Source organism: Neltuma alba, unplaced genomic scaffold (genome assembly GCF_004799145.2).
Source record: "Neltuma alba isolate B1F8T4 unplaced genomic scaffold, ASM479914v2 tig00011913_pilon, whole genome shotgun sequence".
Taxonomy (NCBI): Eukaryota; Viridiplantae; Streptophyta; class Magnoliopsida; order Fabales; family Fabaceae; genus Neltuma; species Neltuma alba.
Genome location: NW_021636507.1, coordinates 260025 through 274124, shown reverse-complemented (window position 1 = coordinate 274124; position 14100 = coordinate 260025). Strand labels below are relative to the sequence as shown.

Here is a 14100-nt window from a genome sequence, read left to right as displayed (position 1 = left end):
ATTCCATGAAGAAGGTGATTTTTTTTTTTTAATTAAAATCAAGTCCGGCTACCAAGTCAGCATGCCATGTCAGCAGAATAAATGGTGTTAATGACACATCAGCAAACTTAACATCATTAATTTCACCTCCACATCCTTATTGAACTACAATGACTGAAGTTATAAATAGATTAAAACTTAACAAACCAAAACTTATAATTTGAAACTTCATACCCGAAAACCAAAACTAAAACCAAAAAGAGGAGAAATTATAATGACCAAACATTACATTAACCTTTTTCCATTTTGTCACTCTCTATCCATCTTATTTCCCATTCAAATACAGTCATCACATTGATTGGGATCCAATTAAGATGCTCATAAAAAAAGATGGCCACCCAGGACATGTTCTGAACCATCTAGATCTGATTTGAATAGTTTAGATTTAATTTTTTTAATTTTTAAAAATAATTATTTTAATGGATATAAAATTTAAAACAAAATTAATTATTACTTTTTAAAAAATAATTTTCATTTAAAAATAATTAATTAGAAATATTAAATATCTCAATCATTCAAATTATATTTGGACAGTGCTTATAAAGAGTTGAGTAGGGAAGATAAGCACCCAAACTAAATCCAGACAAAAGAGATGAAAATAATCTACTAAAGGAAAAGGAAAAGAATAAAATGTTTCAAAATCGCCTATTTGTTCCATTTGGTTGAAAAAAAAATGAGAAGTTATTATAAGTTCTTAGCTTCTCATTAATGTTTTCCTTATGTCACATAAATATTAAAAAATAATTACAAATTTTTTACTCAGATGATTTTCATGAAAGAAACGAAAATATTAACGAACAAAAAATTTAAACTATCAATGTGAAATTTTGTTCCCGAAATTATAAAACGACAAGAATTGTAATATTTACCTTTTGAATTTCGAATTCTTAGCGTTGCATCCTAATGTAAGCTATAAATGTTCCGCTGGTCAGTCTAAACTAGGTTTGCTTCTATCAAATTAATTTTTTAAATTTTTACTTCAAGTGTTAAATTAAAATAATTTTATTTAAAATATTAAATAATTAAATAATTTTAAATTTTGAACAATCATTTACACCCGAAGGACGATTATTAGCATATGTTTGTTGACATCTATTACTATTTCAAATATCAGGTCCGGAAATAATAATTTTTAATATTATCATCATATTTGATTATTTAATTTTATCGTGTCTTTAGTTCCAGTATACTCTAATTCTATAAATTACGTGTGGGTTTTGTGCGTTCCCAAATGCTGTATAAAATGGGAAGAAAAATTCAACAGTTGGGTGTAGTGGGAGAGGCTAGTCCCTACAAGGTGACCAACTAAAGTTCAAATTTTTGCTGGAAAAGATGCTTACATTTAGTGCATGATAATGCCTCAAATAAAATTGTCTCTAATAGGAAAATAAATGTGTCACACAAAAAAAAAAAGGGAAAGAAAATTCTATAACATAATACCACCTTTGGTGCTTAAAATATGATCTAAATAACTAATTTGTAAATATTTAAAAAAAATAATTAAATTAGTTATTTGTAATAAATATATTTTTTTTAAATACTGTTATTAATCATGTATATTAGAATGAAAATCCTTTACCATATGCAGTCACTTGGAAAAAAATGAATAACTATAAGAGACAAAATGAATTGATTTCTTACATTTAAAATCAAATTAAACATCTAATTGGAGTATATATTCGGGGTGGGAGGTAGCATATTACTTTCTCATCGTAAGCCATATCTTTCACAGTGACTTTGTTCACAGGATTTGAGTTTACTTTATCTACTAAATTTATAATTTTTTTTAATTTTTTTTCTCATTAATTATGCATATTTAAAAGATTTTTTCACCATGAGAGTAACTTCACAAATTAATAAAGGGGTCCTTTAAAAAATGAACAGAAATAATTTTTATAAATAATTAACTTAATTAATTATTAAATTACTGTATGTCCTTTTTTTTTTGCCAACATATTAAGTTATCATATGTGTTTCATACGTTTCTCATCTTTAATGTAAGAGGCTAAGAGCTATTAAACTAATTTGGTTATATTAAGAAAGTTAAATAACCTAATTAATTATAACAAATATGTAACTAACAAATTATTAATTAAAATAGTAAGACCTCATAAAAAGAAGAACGCAAGTTTAAATTTCGAGACACCTTAAGTTATAAAAAAATTATAAATATATAACATTGAATTCTATATATTAATTTATACATGTAGAAGACAAAAAGAAAATTAATATTTAAGAGCAGAACTAACTCAACACCCCAAACTAGTGGGGAAAAAAAAAAAGAAAAAGAAAAACCAAACTAGTTGTCATGTGTGTAGTAACGGTTATAAATGGGTGGAATTTCCCGCAATGCCATCTGACGTTGTGAGGATAAAACGGGCGCCCTGCGTTGGACCCATGAACGACCGTATGACGTTGTGTGGACCGTGGATGAAGCAATTTGTTTATGTATCGTCAATCTTTAGATAAGGCGGCTCCATAATCACACTCCGTTTTAGTCAAATTTCAGCCACTCTCTGTCTTGTTCCTTATATATATTATTCCTTACCCGAGAGACACAGCCCATGTGGCACTCACCAGTCCCGGAGACGAAGACGTTGTGCCCACGGAATCCTGGAAGCTTTTGGTTCAAGGCTGCTTCTTCTTCTTCTGATGCTGTTTTTACGCAGCCACACAGCAAAGCTTGAGGAACAAATATGGCGACGAAGCTCACCACTTGCTTTCTTTGCTGCAATTTAAGTCACCTCAGCTGTAATCACTCTAATGCAGTTCGCTTTTCCTTGCCGTCGCATCGGTTTCTCACTGCTTCCTGTAGAATGCGACAGCGTAATCTCAGGTGCTACTAATAGTTTGCTTTACCACATGTTAGTTGATTCGGAAGCGTTGATTTGTTTGATTAGTTTTCTTGGCCATTAATTCGTTCAACTTGATTTCGTTTGGATTGGGAAATGGTTTTGTTGGATTTCGCATAATGTTTTTGTTGTCATTCTTTCGTTCATTGATTGAAGCGTGATTCATTTTCACTATTCATGAGAAAACGAGATTCATTGCTGTTGTCTATGCTTTGCCTCTTTTTGTTATTTCTTAATCATATTCGGAATGAGTTGGTAAAAGAACTATTAGGGTTTTGTGAATCTAATGTGTTAATTTTGAGACTCTAACGGAGCTAAAAGTAAAACAACTTAATTTCATTGCGTTAATGAATTTATTTTAGGCAATGCTACGTATTGTTCATGAAATGTAACATCTCGTTTTCCTTGCACTTAGTGTAACTGTAATCTAGTGGTCAATGGAATTGAATGTCAACCGAATTAAAAGAACTAGTTATCTGTATTTGGTTAAATTTTTTTTTGTTTCTACTTCTATAATGCCTGCTATACTTTGCTAGCTGGTAATTTTGTATATTTGGTAGTTAGCATGCACGAACTCATACAACTGTTCATAGTTCCCAGCACAAAAAGCAACAGATCAAGAAAGCTTCTCATCAACCCCCTCCCACTGAGGGAGATCTCCATCCAAGTGAAGATGAGGACTCTGAGCTTAGAAAGGTTTCTTTGGATGGCATACCAAATTTGAACGAGGATATCCTAGACGCTGACACTGATACGGCTAGTGACAGTGGAGATCATATCGAGTATATTGACGTGGAGAATTTGAATAATCCTGTTGTACTAGCTGAACCAGCACCTTTGGTATCTACTTCAACTAGACATGTAGCTTGAAATTGTGGATTTATTCCTTCTGACATCTGCTTTGCAATTCTGTCTGTTTTATTCAATTATTTTCTGTTTGGATGTTGGTCTGTTCACATTCACACATCTATGGACCACCTACTTAGATATTTCATAGTTAATCATTCTACATCATGGATCTCTCTTTGAAATGTCGTGAGAAAGAGGAAGCTAAAAGAATATAACAATGGTTTCTGTTGCCATATATGCAGAAGTAATTTATTTTCTATTGAGAAGTATGCCATGAAGTACATTCCTACATATTGGTTTATCTGTAATTGATATTTGGTGACATGTACTGAATATTATTTACTTTGTTTGTATTCATCTATGTTGAAATTTAAGGTTCACAAATTGTCGGATGTGATTTACTTAGGAATTTTCAATAGTGGTATTAAATCTTGATACATGTTATTATTTGGGGTTGTTTTCAGATTCCAGTAGTCTTAGTTTAGTTTCTTTACAATTTATTGTTTTAAGATTTAGTTTCTTTACAATTTATTGTTTTAAGAATCTTATACAATAGGCCTAGTTATCATTTGTTTTTGGACATATTGGTATTGAATCAAGTTTTATTTGCAATCTTTCTGTCTCACTACCGATGTCAAAATTTCAAACATGAGTCCTTTATTGTTCTTCAACACTGGGTGGAATTTTGGTGCGTGATCTTTTCAGTGCAAGAGTCTGGACAAATAGTTACCGTCCCATGTATAACCTTACTTGGCTATGACAATGATAGATATTAAAAATTATGCTGTTATTACCCTAAACTAAGGTCAACCTTGCATTGCAAAGGGAAATTCTAAATTCTTTAAATCCACGCAAAAGTTTGAAAGAGGAAATCAGTTCTTCCCACCAAAGAAGAAGAAGAAGAAGAAGAAGAAGAAAGAGATCAACAGTCATGTCAATAAATAGTAAAGTAACAGTGTTCACACCTTTTACTTTTATATAATATATGGATGATTTTGATTACTTCACTTTGAAACAGGCTGAGCAGTTGCCAGGTAGTCAAGTCAAGGATTTGTTAGGCTTGATAAGAAGTGCAGAGAGAAGTAAGATGCCTTTTTGAAGCCCTTACGATTTTCCCTCATCTCCATATTTACAGTATAATGGCTTGTTACCTTTTGTTGAGAAGTATAAGTTCTTGTGGCAGACATCAATCTTTTAAACCAAGCCAGAGTTCATGCAATTGGAGACCTTGAAAAGGTTCTATCTGAGAAGGAAGCATTGCAAGGAGAAATGAACTTGTTGGAGATGAGGTTGGCGGAGACTGATGCACGGATTAAAGTTGCCACCCAGGAGAAGATACGTGTGGAATACCTGGAGAACCAGTTAGAGAAGCTAGGTAACGAGATGACTCGCAAGGGAATTACTGAAGGAAGAGGCACGGAATTGCATGATTCACAGTACTCTCTGACCCTGGCTGATACAATTCATTCTCTTACTGAGGAGCTTAGCTCATTGAGAGCAGAAAATGCCTCACTAAAGAATGTCATTGAATCACTGAAAGAAGAGCTTAATGATGTCAAGAATACAGGTGAACGTTTAGTAATGTTGGAAAAGGAACGCACAACTTTGGAATCTGCTGTAAAAAACTTGGAAGCAAGATTGTCAGTTTCTCAAGAAGATGTATCAAAACTATCCACCCTAAGAGTTGAATGCAAGAATTTATCAGAAAAAGTTGAAAATTTGCAATCGTTACTTGATAAGGCAACAAGGCAAGCTGATCAAGCTACAATAGTTTTGCAAGAAAATCAGGACTTGCAAAGAAAGGTAGATAAACTGGAACAATCCCTTGAAGAAGCTAGTGTTTATAAGCTGTCATCAGATAAATTACAAAAATATAATGAACTAATGCAACAAAAGATAAAGCTGTTGGAAGATCATATTCAAAAGTCAGATGAAGAGCTGCAGTCTTATGTTCAGTTGTATCATGAGTCAGTGATGGAATTTCAAGACACAGTTAATACTCTAAAAGAAGAAAGCAAGAGAAGAGCACTAAATGAACCAGTGGAAGATATGCCATTGGAATTTTGGAGTCACTTGTTGCTTAAAATTGATGGTTGGTCCCTTGAAAAGAAAATTTCAACAGATGATGCTATGTTATTAAGAGAAAAGGTGTGGAAGAGAGATAGGGGTATTCGGGATACCTACATGGCTTGTAAAGAGCAGAGTGAGCAGGAGGTTATTTCTGCATTTCTTAGGCTTACATCTTCTGCAACAAGGTATTAATTCTTAAATAGTAAATTGTAGCAAATGCATCTTCACTTGTCTTATGCATGCCTTATTTTTCTTCTTTAGTTCAGGATTATATGTGATTCAGATTGCAGTAGAGATGGCACCAGTAGCTAAGGTGAACTCATCATCTTTCTTTTTGTTTTTCTCAATAGAATTTTCTGTTAGCACAAAACATGTTGAGCTATAAAATGAAAGACTCTGGATAGTTTACATATAGTCTCTAGCATATTTGCAGGGCTTTCCTCAATGCTAAATATCTCTAAAAAGCTTTATAACAATCTCTAGCAATGTATATGGATCTTGTTAATATTTAAATTGTTATCATGTGGCATCCTGCTTACTAAGATGGATGCTGTTTAATGATGTTCAGGCAAACAAATTCGATGTATTCTGTCTTCCTCTTATTTTGGATTTAAGACTCTTCTTTGTTTCATCTCTTTCATGTTTGAAACAAACTTGTCAGATTATGTTAAAAAAAGACCAGTTTATTAATGTTGGTCCTACTGGTATAAATTTTATGCTTAGCTTTTATGCTGCTGTGTCTTCCTTGTTGTTTTTCTCATGTTCAAAAATCACTTGGCAGACAATTATGTAAAGCTATCTTTTGTTTTATTGTGCTTGTGTAGCAGTTTCAGGTCCGTCAGTTTGCAGTTTGCTTATCATTTTCATACCTATTCAGATTAGACAATGTTCATAATCACTTCTCCTTAGCAGTTGTTTTTGTTTTCCTACCCTAGTTTTCTGAAATTACTTTGATCACAACCAGCTTAGATATCATCATTTTTGGTCCATAGCCTGTTCGCCGAAATCAATTAGTCAAGGTCATCTGGTGCTTTGTAGTGGGGAAAATATAAAGTGATTATCTTTCTAGGTTTCTTGTTTAGCTAAGTTTAATGCACAAAAAGTACTATTAATAGTACAATTAGTATTCCTACAGCTTATATGGTAGCGGTTGTGGACATAAGGTGTTGAAAAACTATCAATAAGTATATAAAATCTAAATCAAGTTTGCAATATATTTACTATATGCATTGGATTGCATGTTTTTGTCTTATTATTATGCATTTAATCCACAGAAGTAATCTAATTTTTGAATATATCTCAACCATAATAGTTTTCAGCTATAGTCCATGTCATCAGCCATTGATTTAGTTCCATTCATAGTGCTTAAAGTCAGGAGGATCCACTAGGATTGGCCTAATTCTCTGGTATTTGGGACTACTGATAATCTAATCTAAACAGGTAGAATGCAGAGGCTGCAATTCAATTCTTCTATTTTTTTTTCCTTTTTTTCTTTTTAATGCTTGCTCATGTGGGTGCCCTCTGCATTTTTTGTTAGCTGTGGTTTTATCATACCTGTATCTGCTTGTCAGCTTGGAGAAAGTGTTCTTCTAGATACTAGCTTTGCATTGATGGAAAATGCGATTGTGATTTGAAACATCATTCATGATGATGGCAACGTAGGATTGTAGTTTCCAAATTATATATTCCGCGAGAATTATCATGGTTTCACTTTGCTTGCATGATGTTTGTTAGACTTAGATACCTACTTACATGTAAATGAAAAATGAAGATCTCCATTATGACCTAGCAAACATGAGAATCTTGAATTTTTCATTTGTCAGATACCCAAACTTCTCATTAGTAGAGATTGCCGGATACTCCTTCTGGTTCTAAGTATAGAAGCTAGTTATCTAATTCAAATCGATTAAAAAAATTAGATAAGTTAGTTTTCTATTAAAAAAATTGTGTTGATTTTCTGAAAATACCCCTTCTTTTAATCATTTACATTGGAGTATCATCAATGTAACTTATAAATCATACAAGAACCTAATTATAGGGATGGCTTGGGAATATAGGAGACAAAAGAGATTTGGGTCTTACATTGAGAACCAAAACAATCCCCCCAACAACAACTAGCTCCTATATTTAGGACCAAAGGTATTGGTAATCTAATTGCAAGGGTATTTCATCAATCCTATCCAGAAAGGATGGCTGATCAATTGGAAGAATCTGTTGAAGAAGCTGACAGATTCTGTTACTGCTTGGACTCTGGGAAGGGATGTTTCATTTTTCTCTGACGCTTTTCCCTTAAACTCATGTAATTTATACGTGAGGTCTCTGTTGTCTGATTCTTACTCTAGACCTTTTAAACTTACCCCAGGATGTCATTCTCTGCTTTCAGTTGCAATATTTTTCACCCATATTTACTCATAATTAAGTTTAGTTTTTTTGGTTATAGGTTGGTGGTTTGGGGGATGTTGTCTGTGGTCTCAGTAAAGCCTTGCAGAAGAAAGGACACCTTGTTGAAATTGTTCTTCCCAAATATGATTGCATGCAGTATGAACACATCCAAGGGCTAAGGGTATGATATTCTATTGAGAAATGAATTTGTCTAGTTGATAGAACCTAAGTGTCTTGAACTATTCATAATAATTTGATTACTTTTGCAGGCTTTAGATGTAGAGATAGAATCATACTTTGATGGTCAACTATTTAAAAATAAAATCTGGGTTGGCACTATTGAAGGTCGGTCATTAAATTTTCCATTTTAATTGATTTTTTAAATCTTGGGTGTAACCTAATTCTGTCTATGCAGGGCTTCCTGTTTATTTCATTGAACCCCATCATCCTAAAAAGTTCTTTTGGAGAGGCACATTTTACGGAGAGCATGATGATTTCAAACGCTTTTCATTTTTTAGCCGTGCAGCTCTTGAATTTCTCCTTCGTGCCGGCAAGAAACCTGACATTATTCATTGCCATGATTGGCAAACAGCTTTTGTAGTATGTTCTGTCATCTTTTTAGAGTGAGCTTGTTCTTTCTTTGGGTTTCTTATATGACACTGGATATTTTTTTGGCTAGGCTCCTTTATATTGGGATCTTTACGCTCCTAGGGGTTTAAATTCAGCCAGAATATGTTTTACATGCCACAACTTTGAGTATCAAGGCACTGCACCTGCTTCAGAATTGGGATCATGTGGTCTAGATGTTGACAATCTAAACCGACCAGACAGAATGCAGGACAACTCAGCGCCTGATAGAGTCAATGCAGTCAAGGTACAACAATAAAGAACTTTTCTAGAATCATGATTCATGTGCTAGAATAAATTACAACTTTACATTCCAATTGTCAGGGGGGAGTTGTTTTCTCTAACATTGTGACAACAGTGTCGCCTACCTATGCCCAAGAGGTGCGAACTGCAGAGGTATGGCTTTTAACTCAATTTTGTGGATATAATGGAGTTTTGCTTTATCAAAATATCAATTTTTTTTACCCAAATAGTGAGGCGAGGACAAGCTCCGACAAGTGTGGATTGAAATAAACGAGAAAGCCTTGGTCTTATCTTGTGAACAAATGCTTTAAAAAAGAGCAAATAGATACTGTAAAGGACCCCAAAAATTGATTCCTAAATAACAAAAGACATCAGGAAATAACTACTATTATCTCATTACAATGGTGTTCTAGTCTCATTCTATCATTCTGTTGGGGCCACCTGTGTTTGAGATGCCTATCTGTGTGTGTGTGTGTGTGTGATTTTGACACATGTTTGGAGTGTCAGTTTCTGACATGCCAACACTACTGAAATTAATCACACACATGTTTGGAGTGTCAGTTTCTGACATGCCAACAATACTGAAATTAGTTATGTCCCTGCTTTATAGCATATAAATTGTCAACTGTTCTTTAAGCTCGAATGGTTTGTAAAGAGTCATGCAGTTTTCCTAAGATGTTCTTTTGGATGATCAGGCTTCTTCTTGTTCTTTTGGATGATATTCTTCTATGCAATGCAGGGAGGACGAGGTCTCCATTCAACCCTTAATTTTCACTCCAAGAAGTTCATTGGTCTCTTAAATGGTATCGACACTGATGCGTGGAACCCTGCAACTGACACATTTCTTGAAGTCCAGTATAATGCAAATGATCTTCAAGGGAAAGCAGAGAATAAGGAAGCCATAAGAAGGAAACTGGGTCTTTCTTCTGCGGATGCTCGGAGGCCATTGGTAACTTTTAATTTTAATTTCATGGAGATGTTGTTCGATGCAGTCAGTTTCTGTTTTGAAATAATTGCTATTTTCTATCAATTAGAATATCTCAGTCATTCAAATTTATGCTATCCTGATTTCTGTCAATGTTCGGCTTATGATGCAATCTCTTTTTGATATTGATTTGAAGTGCCAGTCCTGATTCTTACTTATGTGCCCCCTATACAATAATGATGTTCAGTGTGAAACAACTTTACGTTATCTGGTATGAATCGTTCCTTCTGGACATGCTTTGATGCTTAATTTAAAAAAAAAGAAAATCGTATTTTATAGGTGGGCTGCATAACAAGATTGGTGCCACAGAAAGGTGTCCATCTGATTAGACATGCAATATATCGAACGTTGGAGCTGAGAGGACAGTTTCTTCTTCTTGGTTCAAGTCCAGTCCCGCATATTCAGGTTTTAGTTGCTTCCCTTGTACCTGAAGTTAGTGGGATGCTGTTTCTTTGTACACGGATGAAAGTCACAGAACATATCACGGAAAGAAACTTTTTTAAAACCAAAAAAAAAAAGGTCACATCAACTTAAAAATGAGGTGAAGGTCATGGAAAAATAATTTTTAATATAGTCATATGTTTGATTTAGTTCTTAAATGAAAGCACTAACATAGAAAACTGCCGAAAAAGATTAGGCGAGGCGTTGTCTCTATCTTGTCTAATTGTAGACTTGCAATTATATCGTTTCTATCAAGTGATTAACACTTTTCTCTTCTCTAGAGAGAGTTTGAGGGCATTGCCAACCAGTTTCAGAATCATGACCAGATACGGTTGATATTGAAGTATGATGAGTCTCTCTCGCATGCCATTTATGCTGCATCTGACATGTTCATCATTCCATCAATCTTTGAACCTTGTGGGCTAACACAGGTAAAGTCTAAACGATTGTTTTTGCAATTTGGGGAAAATTGTGTTTTTGCTTCATTATTTTCACATTCTAGAATATATATATATATATATATATATATATGACAGGCAGATTTTTGCTTCATTATGTTCATGATATTTCTTTTTTCATGATAAGTATTGTTTTTACGTGCCTATGAAAAGAAAATTATCTTGATAATAGAGGGTTGTATGTCCACTTGATTTAACTGATTCTGTAATCAGACGCAATCCAACTCGCATGTGTGGCAAAATTCGTTTCTTCTGCTTTCCTGACAAAGTAAGAAAAAAAAGGTCATTTGAGATGGTCATGGAGGCAGATAATGTGAACAAAAAGGAAGGCATTCATATTTGTTAAGCACGTTCTTAAAGTGTTAAAGAGAGCAAGATAGAGATGCAGAAAGAAAGGTTATGGATGGAGGGGGGTAGTGGGAGTTGATTTCGACCCCCAAGTCTATGAAAGTGAGGCTAATTGGTTCAAGGGCTTATCTAAGAGTTTCATTTTTCACGGTATAAGTTATGGAACACGAATTGGTGTGGTATGGCGGTAACAACAGTGATGACTAACACTAACATGATAGTATTAGCAGTGCAAAACAAGGGCAGCAGGGCATGAGGTCAGTGACGTGGGGCTGCATAGCAATGAGGGGTCAAAATTGACTTGTTTGCAACTTTGGCATAATCTCTTCTATAACATTTTACTTTCCTTCAGTGATTCTGCGTCAGTTCCTCACAATGAAAAAGGAGGAAACTGTGTTCTTTAAGACGATATCCAAAATAAGACCAAGGCCATAAAGATGTTAAAATATCATGTCCTTGCTTGTTAACTGAAACCTTAGGGATGTACGGACAACGTAGCCGCTATTAACAAGATATTTTCCTGAATGCATATCTCAGTACAAAACATGTTTTATTTTAGCTTGTTGACTCTTTCCCTAGTCTCCTCTTTTTCAACCTGTGCCCAGTTTCCTCTTATTTGCAGATGATATCAATGAGATATGGTGCCATCCCCATTGCCAGAAAAACTGGTGGTCTAAATGACAGGTTAGTACATTCTACATGATTTCACCACATGAAAATGTGATTCTTCTTTTATGAAAAGTAATTAAATTTTGTATCTTGCAGTGTTTTTGATGTTGATGATGACACAATACCTTCCCAGTTCCGAAATGGATTTACATTTTTGAATGCTGATGAGCAGGTATGTTAGTGAAATGACTGAAATGACTTGTCTCATAATTAGAGCTGCCCTATGTGCTCTACTATCATGCATAATAAAACTGATGTATCTATACTTCAATGTTTAATATGGTACCTATAGTTTTTTCTCTCTATTAAATTCCTTGATTATGACAATGTTATCACTAGTTAGTCTCTGTACAAGGGCTAACAGGGCCAACAGAGCCAACTTATAAGGTCGACGGTGCTAACAGAGTAAAATTAAAAGATTTAATAAAGAAAGAAGATAATATAGGTGCCAAGTTAAAAATGAAGATAAAGTATAGATACCTCCAAAATGATTTCCTCTAAAATCAGTCATGACAAGCTATGTCACACTGGTTCTTTCATTAAAGGATATGTTTGGATTAAAAACTAGGGGTAAAGGTTAAATTAAATATATCCTCTTGGATTCTCCTCAATTCGAACATGGCCTGTTTCACTTCCTAGCTTGCATGCCTCACCTTCCAAGCTTCCAGCATTATTGTCCACTTGAGAAACCTTAATTTGCCATCAGTTTTGATATGATCTAATGGGACAAATGTGACAGGGATTAAACGGTGCATTGGAACGCGCATTTGACCTCTACAGGAACAATCCTGAGAGTTGGCAGAAGCTTGTTCAGAAGGACATGAACATAGACTTCAGCTGGGATTCTTCAGCTGCTCAATATGAGGAACTCTACTTAAAGGCTGTAGCTAGAGCAAGGGCAGCAGCAAAACGTGCTTAAACTAATCTCTTATTCATTCTCACTTCTGAAGCAAAAACTGGCTGTAAGTTTCAAATCTTTTATATATAGTGATGAAATCTCAGATTTAATTGCTTGATGGTTGCTAAATAATGAAAAGGATCTAGCCGATTGAGGACAATTGGCTTGGATGAACACGTTAGCTCGAGAATGTATATATTGAATGGGTCATGGTTGGGACATGTATAGCTGCTGAAACTGTGCTCGTCTGGTTCCTCGTTTTGCATTGGGCTGGGATCCTTTGGGTTGATCAATGAGCATCCTGTCATGATGAATACTACTAGATTGTGCTTTGAAGTCATGTACGCCTTGCAAGATTCTGACTTTTTTTTTTGCCCCCATTCTTTCTTTTTTGTTCTTCAACATTCGAGAGTGTATAAAAATTTCTACATGTAAAGCCTTACAACGAAATTAATAGAAAATATTTTCTGCTATAGCATGTTAGCACCGCCAGCGTATGATTTCGCCACTTGTTTTCGTTACTGCCGATTTCTTCCCCACTCCCACTATTGATTGGCTTGCACTATATTCTCTTTATGCCTACCATGTTTCTGTATGAAATAAAATTTAAATGGTTTAAATTTAATATGAATAGTTTAATTCTAAAAATTTTACTTAGTTTTTAGTTGAGTTTAGATATCACTTTTACAAATTTCAAAGATTATTAAAGAGAAAACATTTCTAATCTTTTTTTTATTAAAAAAAAAAAGGGCCTCTTATCAATTTTCACACGATAAAGGGTTCAAAAGCTTGCCCGCTATGCTATCTAAACTGGCGTTGAAGACAATATATTTGTTAAGGAATCTTCTCCCCAACCCCAACCCCAACCCCAACCCCAACCCCCCCAATTGGACATGCAACTCAGCCACCATGCCAGTTTAATATTTAATCAGGTATTTTTATTAACGGCCCTAGTATCGTATAAATTGCGGTGATGTGGTGATACAAGAATATGCACGGAAAATTTGAATATAAGCAATTGTAGAAATATTGTCAATACAATTGTCACCATTTATCAGAAAAAACTTCTATGCGATCCTAATTTCAAAAGAGAAAATATTACCATTGATCCTAAAAAAATAACAATTCATTTTGTCTCCCAATTTTTTATTTTTTTAAAACTTCTATTGATTTCACATAGGAAGTTTTCAATGAAGAAAATAAATAGTTTCTACCGATTAAAAGTGATACTTTAAGAAA

The 14100-nt window shown here is 34.2% G+C and overlaps 1 protein-coding gene across 2 annotated transcripts; it reads left to right on the top strand.

The window, feature by feature from the left end:
• The first annotated feature begins 2601 nt into the window (after positions 1 to 2601).
• Positions 2602 to 13344, top strand: LOC114719352 (probable starch synthase 4, chloroplastic/amyloplastic). Of its 2 annotated transcripts, none has more exons than XM_028904830.1 (16): positions 2602 to 2875; positions 3485 to 3731; positions 4759 to 4822; positions 4924 to 5995; positions 6072 to 6123; positions 8251 to 8373; positions 8462 to 8537; positions 8608 to 8792; positions 8872 to 9066; positions 9144 to 9215; positions 9802 to 10011; positions 10327 to 10452; positions 10770 to 10919; positions 11917 to 11978; positions 12060 to 12135; positions 12703 to 13344. In XM_028904830.1, the coding sequence occupies exons 1-16, from the start codon at positions 2736 to 2738 to the stop codon at positions 12880 to 12882; spliced, it is 3030 nt and encodes a 1009-aa protein (XP_028760663.1). In that variant the 5' UTR covers positions 2602 to 2735; the 3' UTR covers positions 12883 to 13344. The 2 variants fall into 2 exon arrangements, with proteins under 2 accessions (XP_028760663.1, XP_028760664.1); XM_028904831.1 differs by having other exon boundaries at positions 2605 to 2875; positions 3492 to 3731.
• The last annotated feature ends 756 nt before the right edge of the window (positions 13345 to 14100 follow it).

What these genes read in the sequence shown, in the direction of transcription:
- LOC114719352 (XM_028904830.1), top strand. Translation starts at nt 2,736, where the DNA reads ATGGCGACGAAGCTCACCACTTGCTTTCTTTGCTGCAATTTAAGTCAC. An exon ending in ACTGGTGGTCTAAATGACAG is followed by an intron (nt 11,979 to 12,059) that starts GTTAGTACATTC and finishes TGTATCTTGCAG; the next exon opens with TGTTTTTGATGTTGATGATG. An exon ending in TTTTGAATGCTGATGAGCAG is followed by an intron (nt 12,136 to 12,702) that starts GTATGTTAGTGA and finishes CAAATGTGACAG; the next exon opens with GGATTAAACGGTGCATTGGA.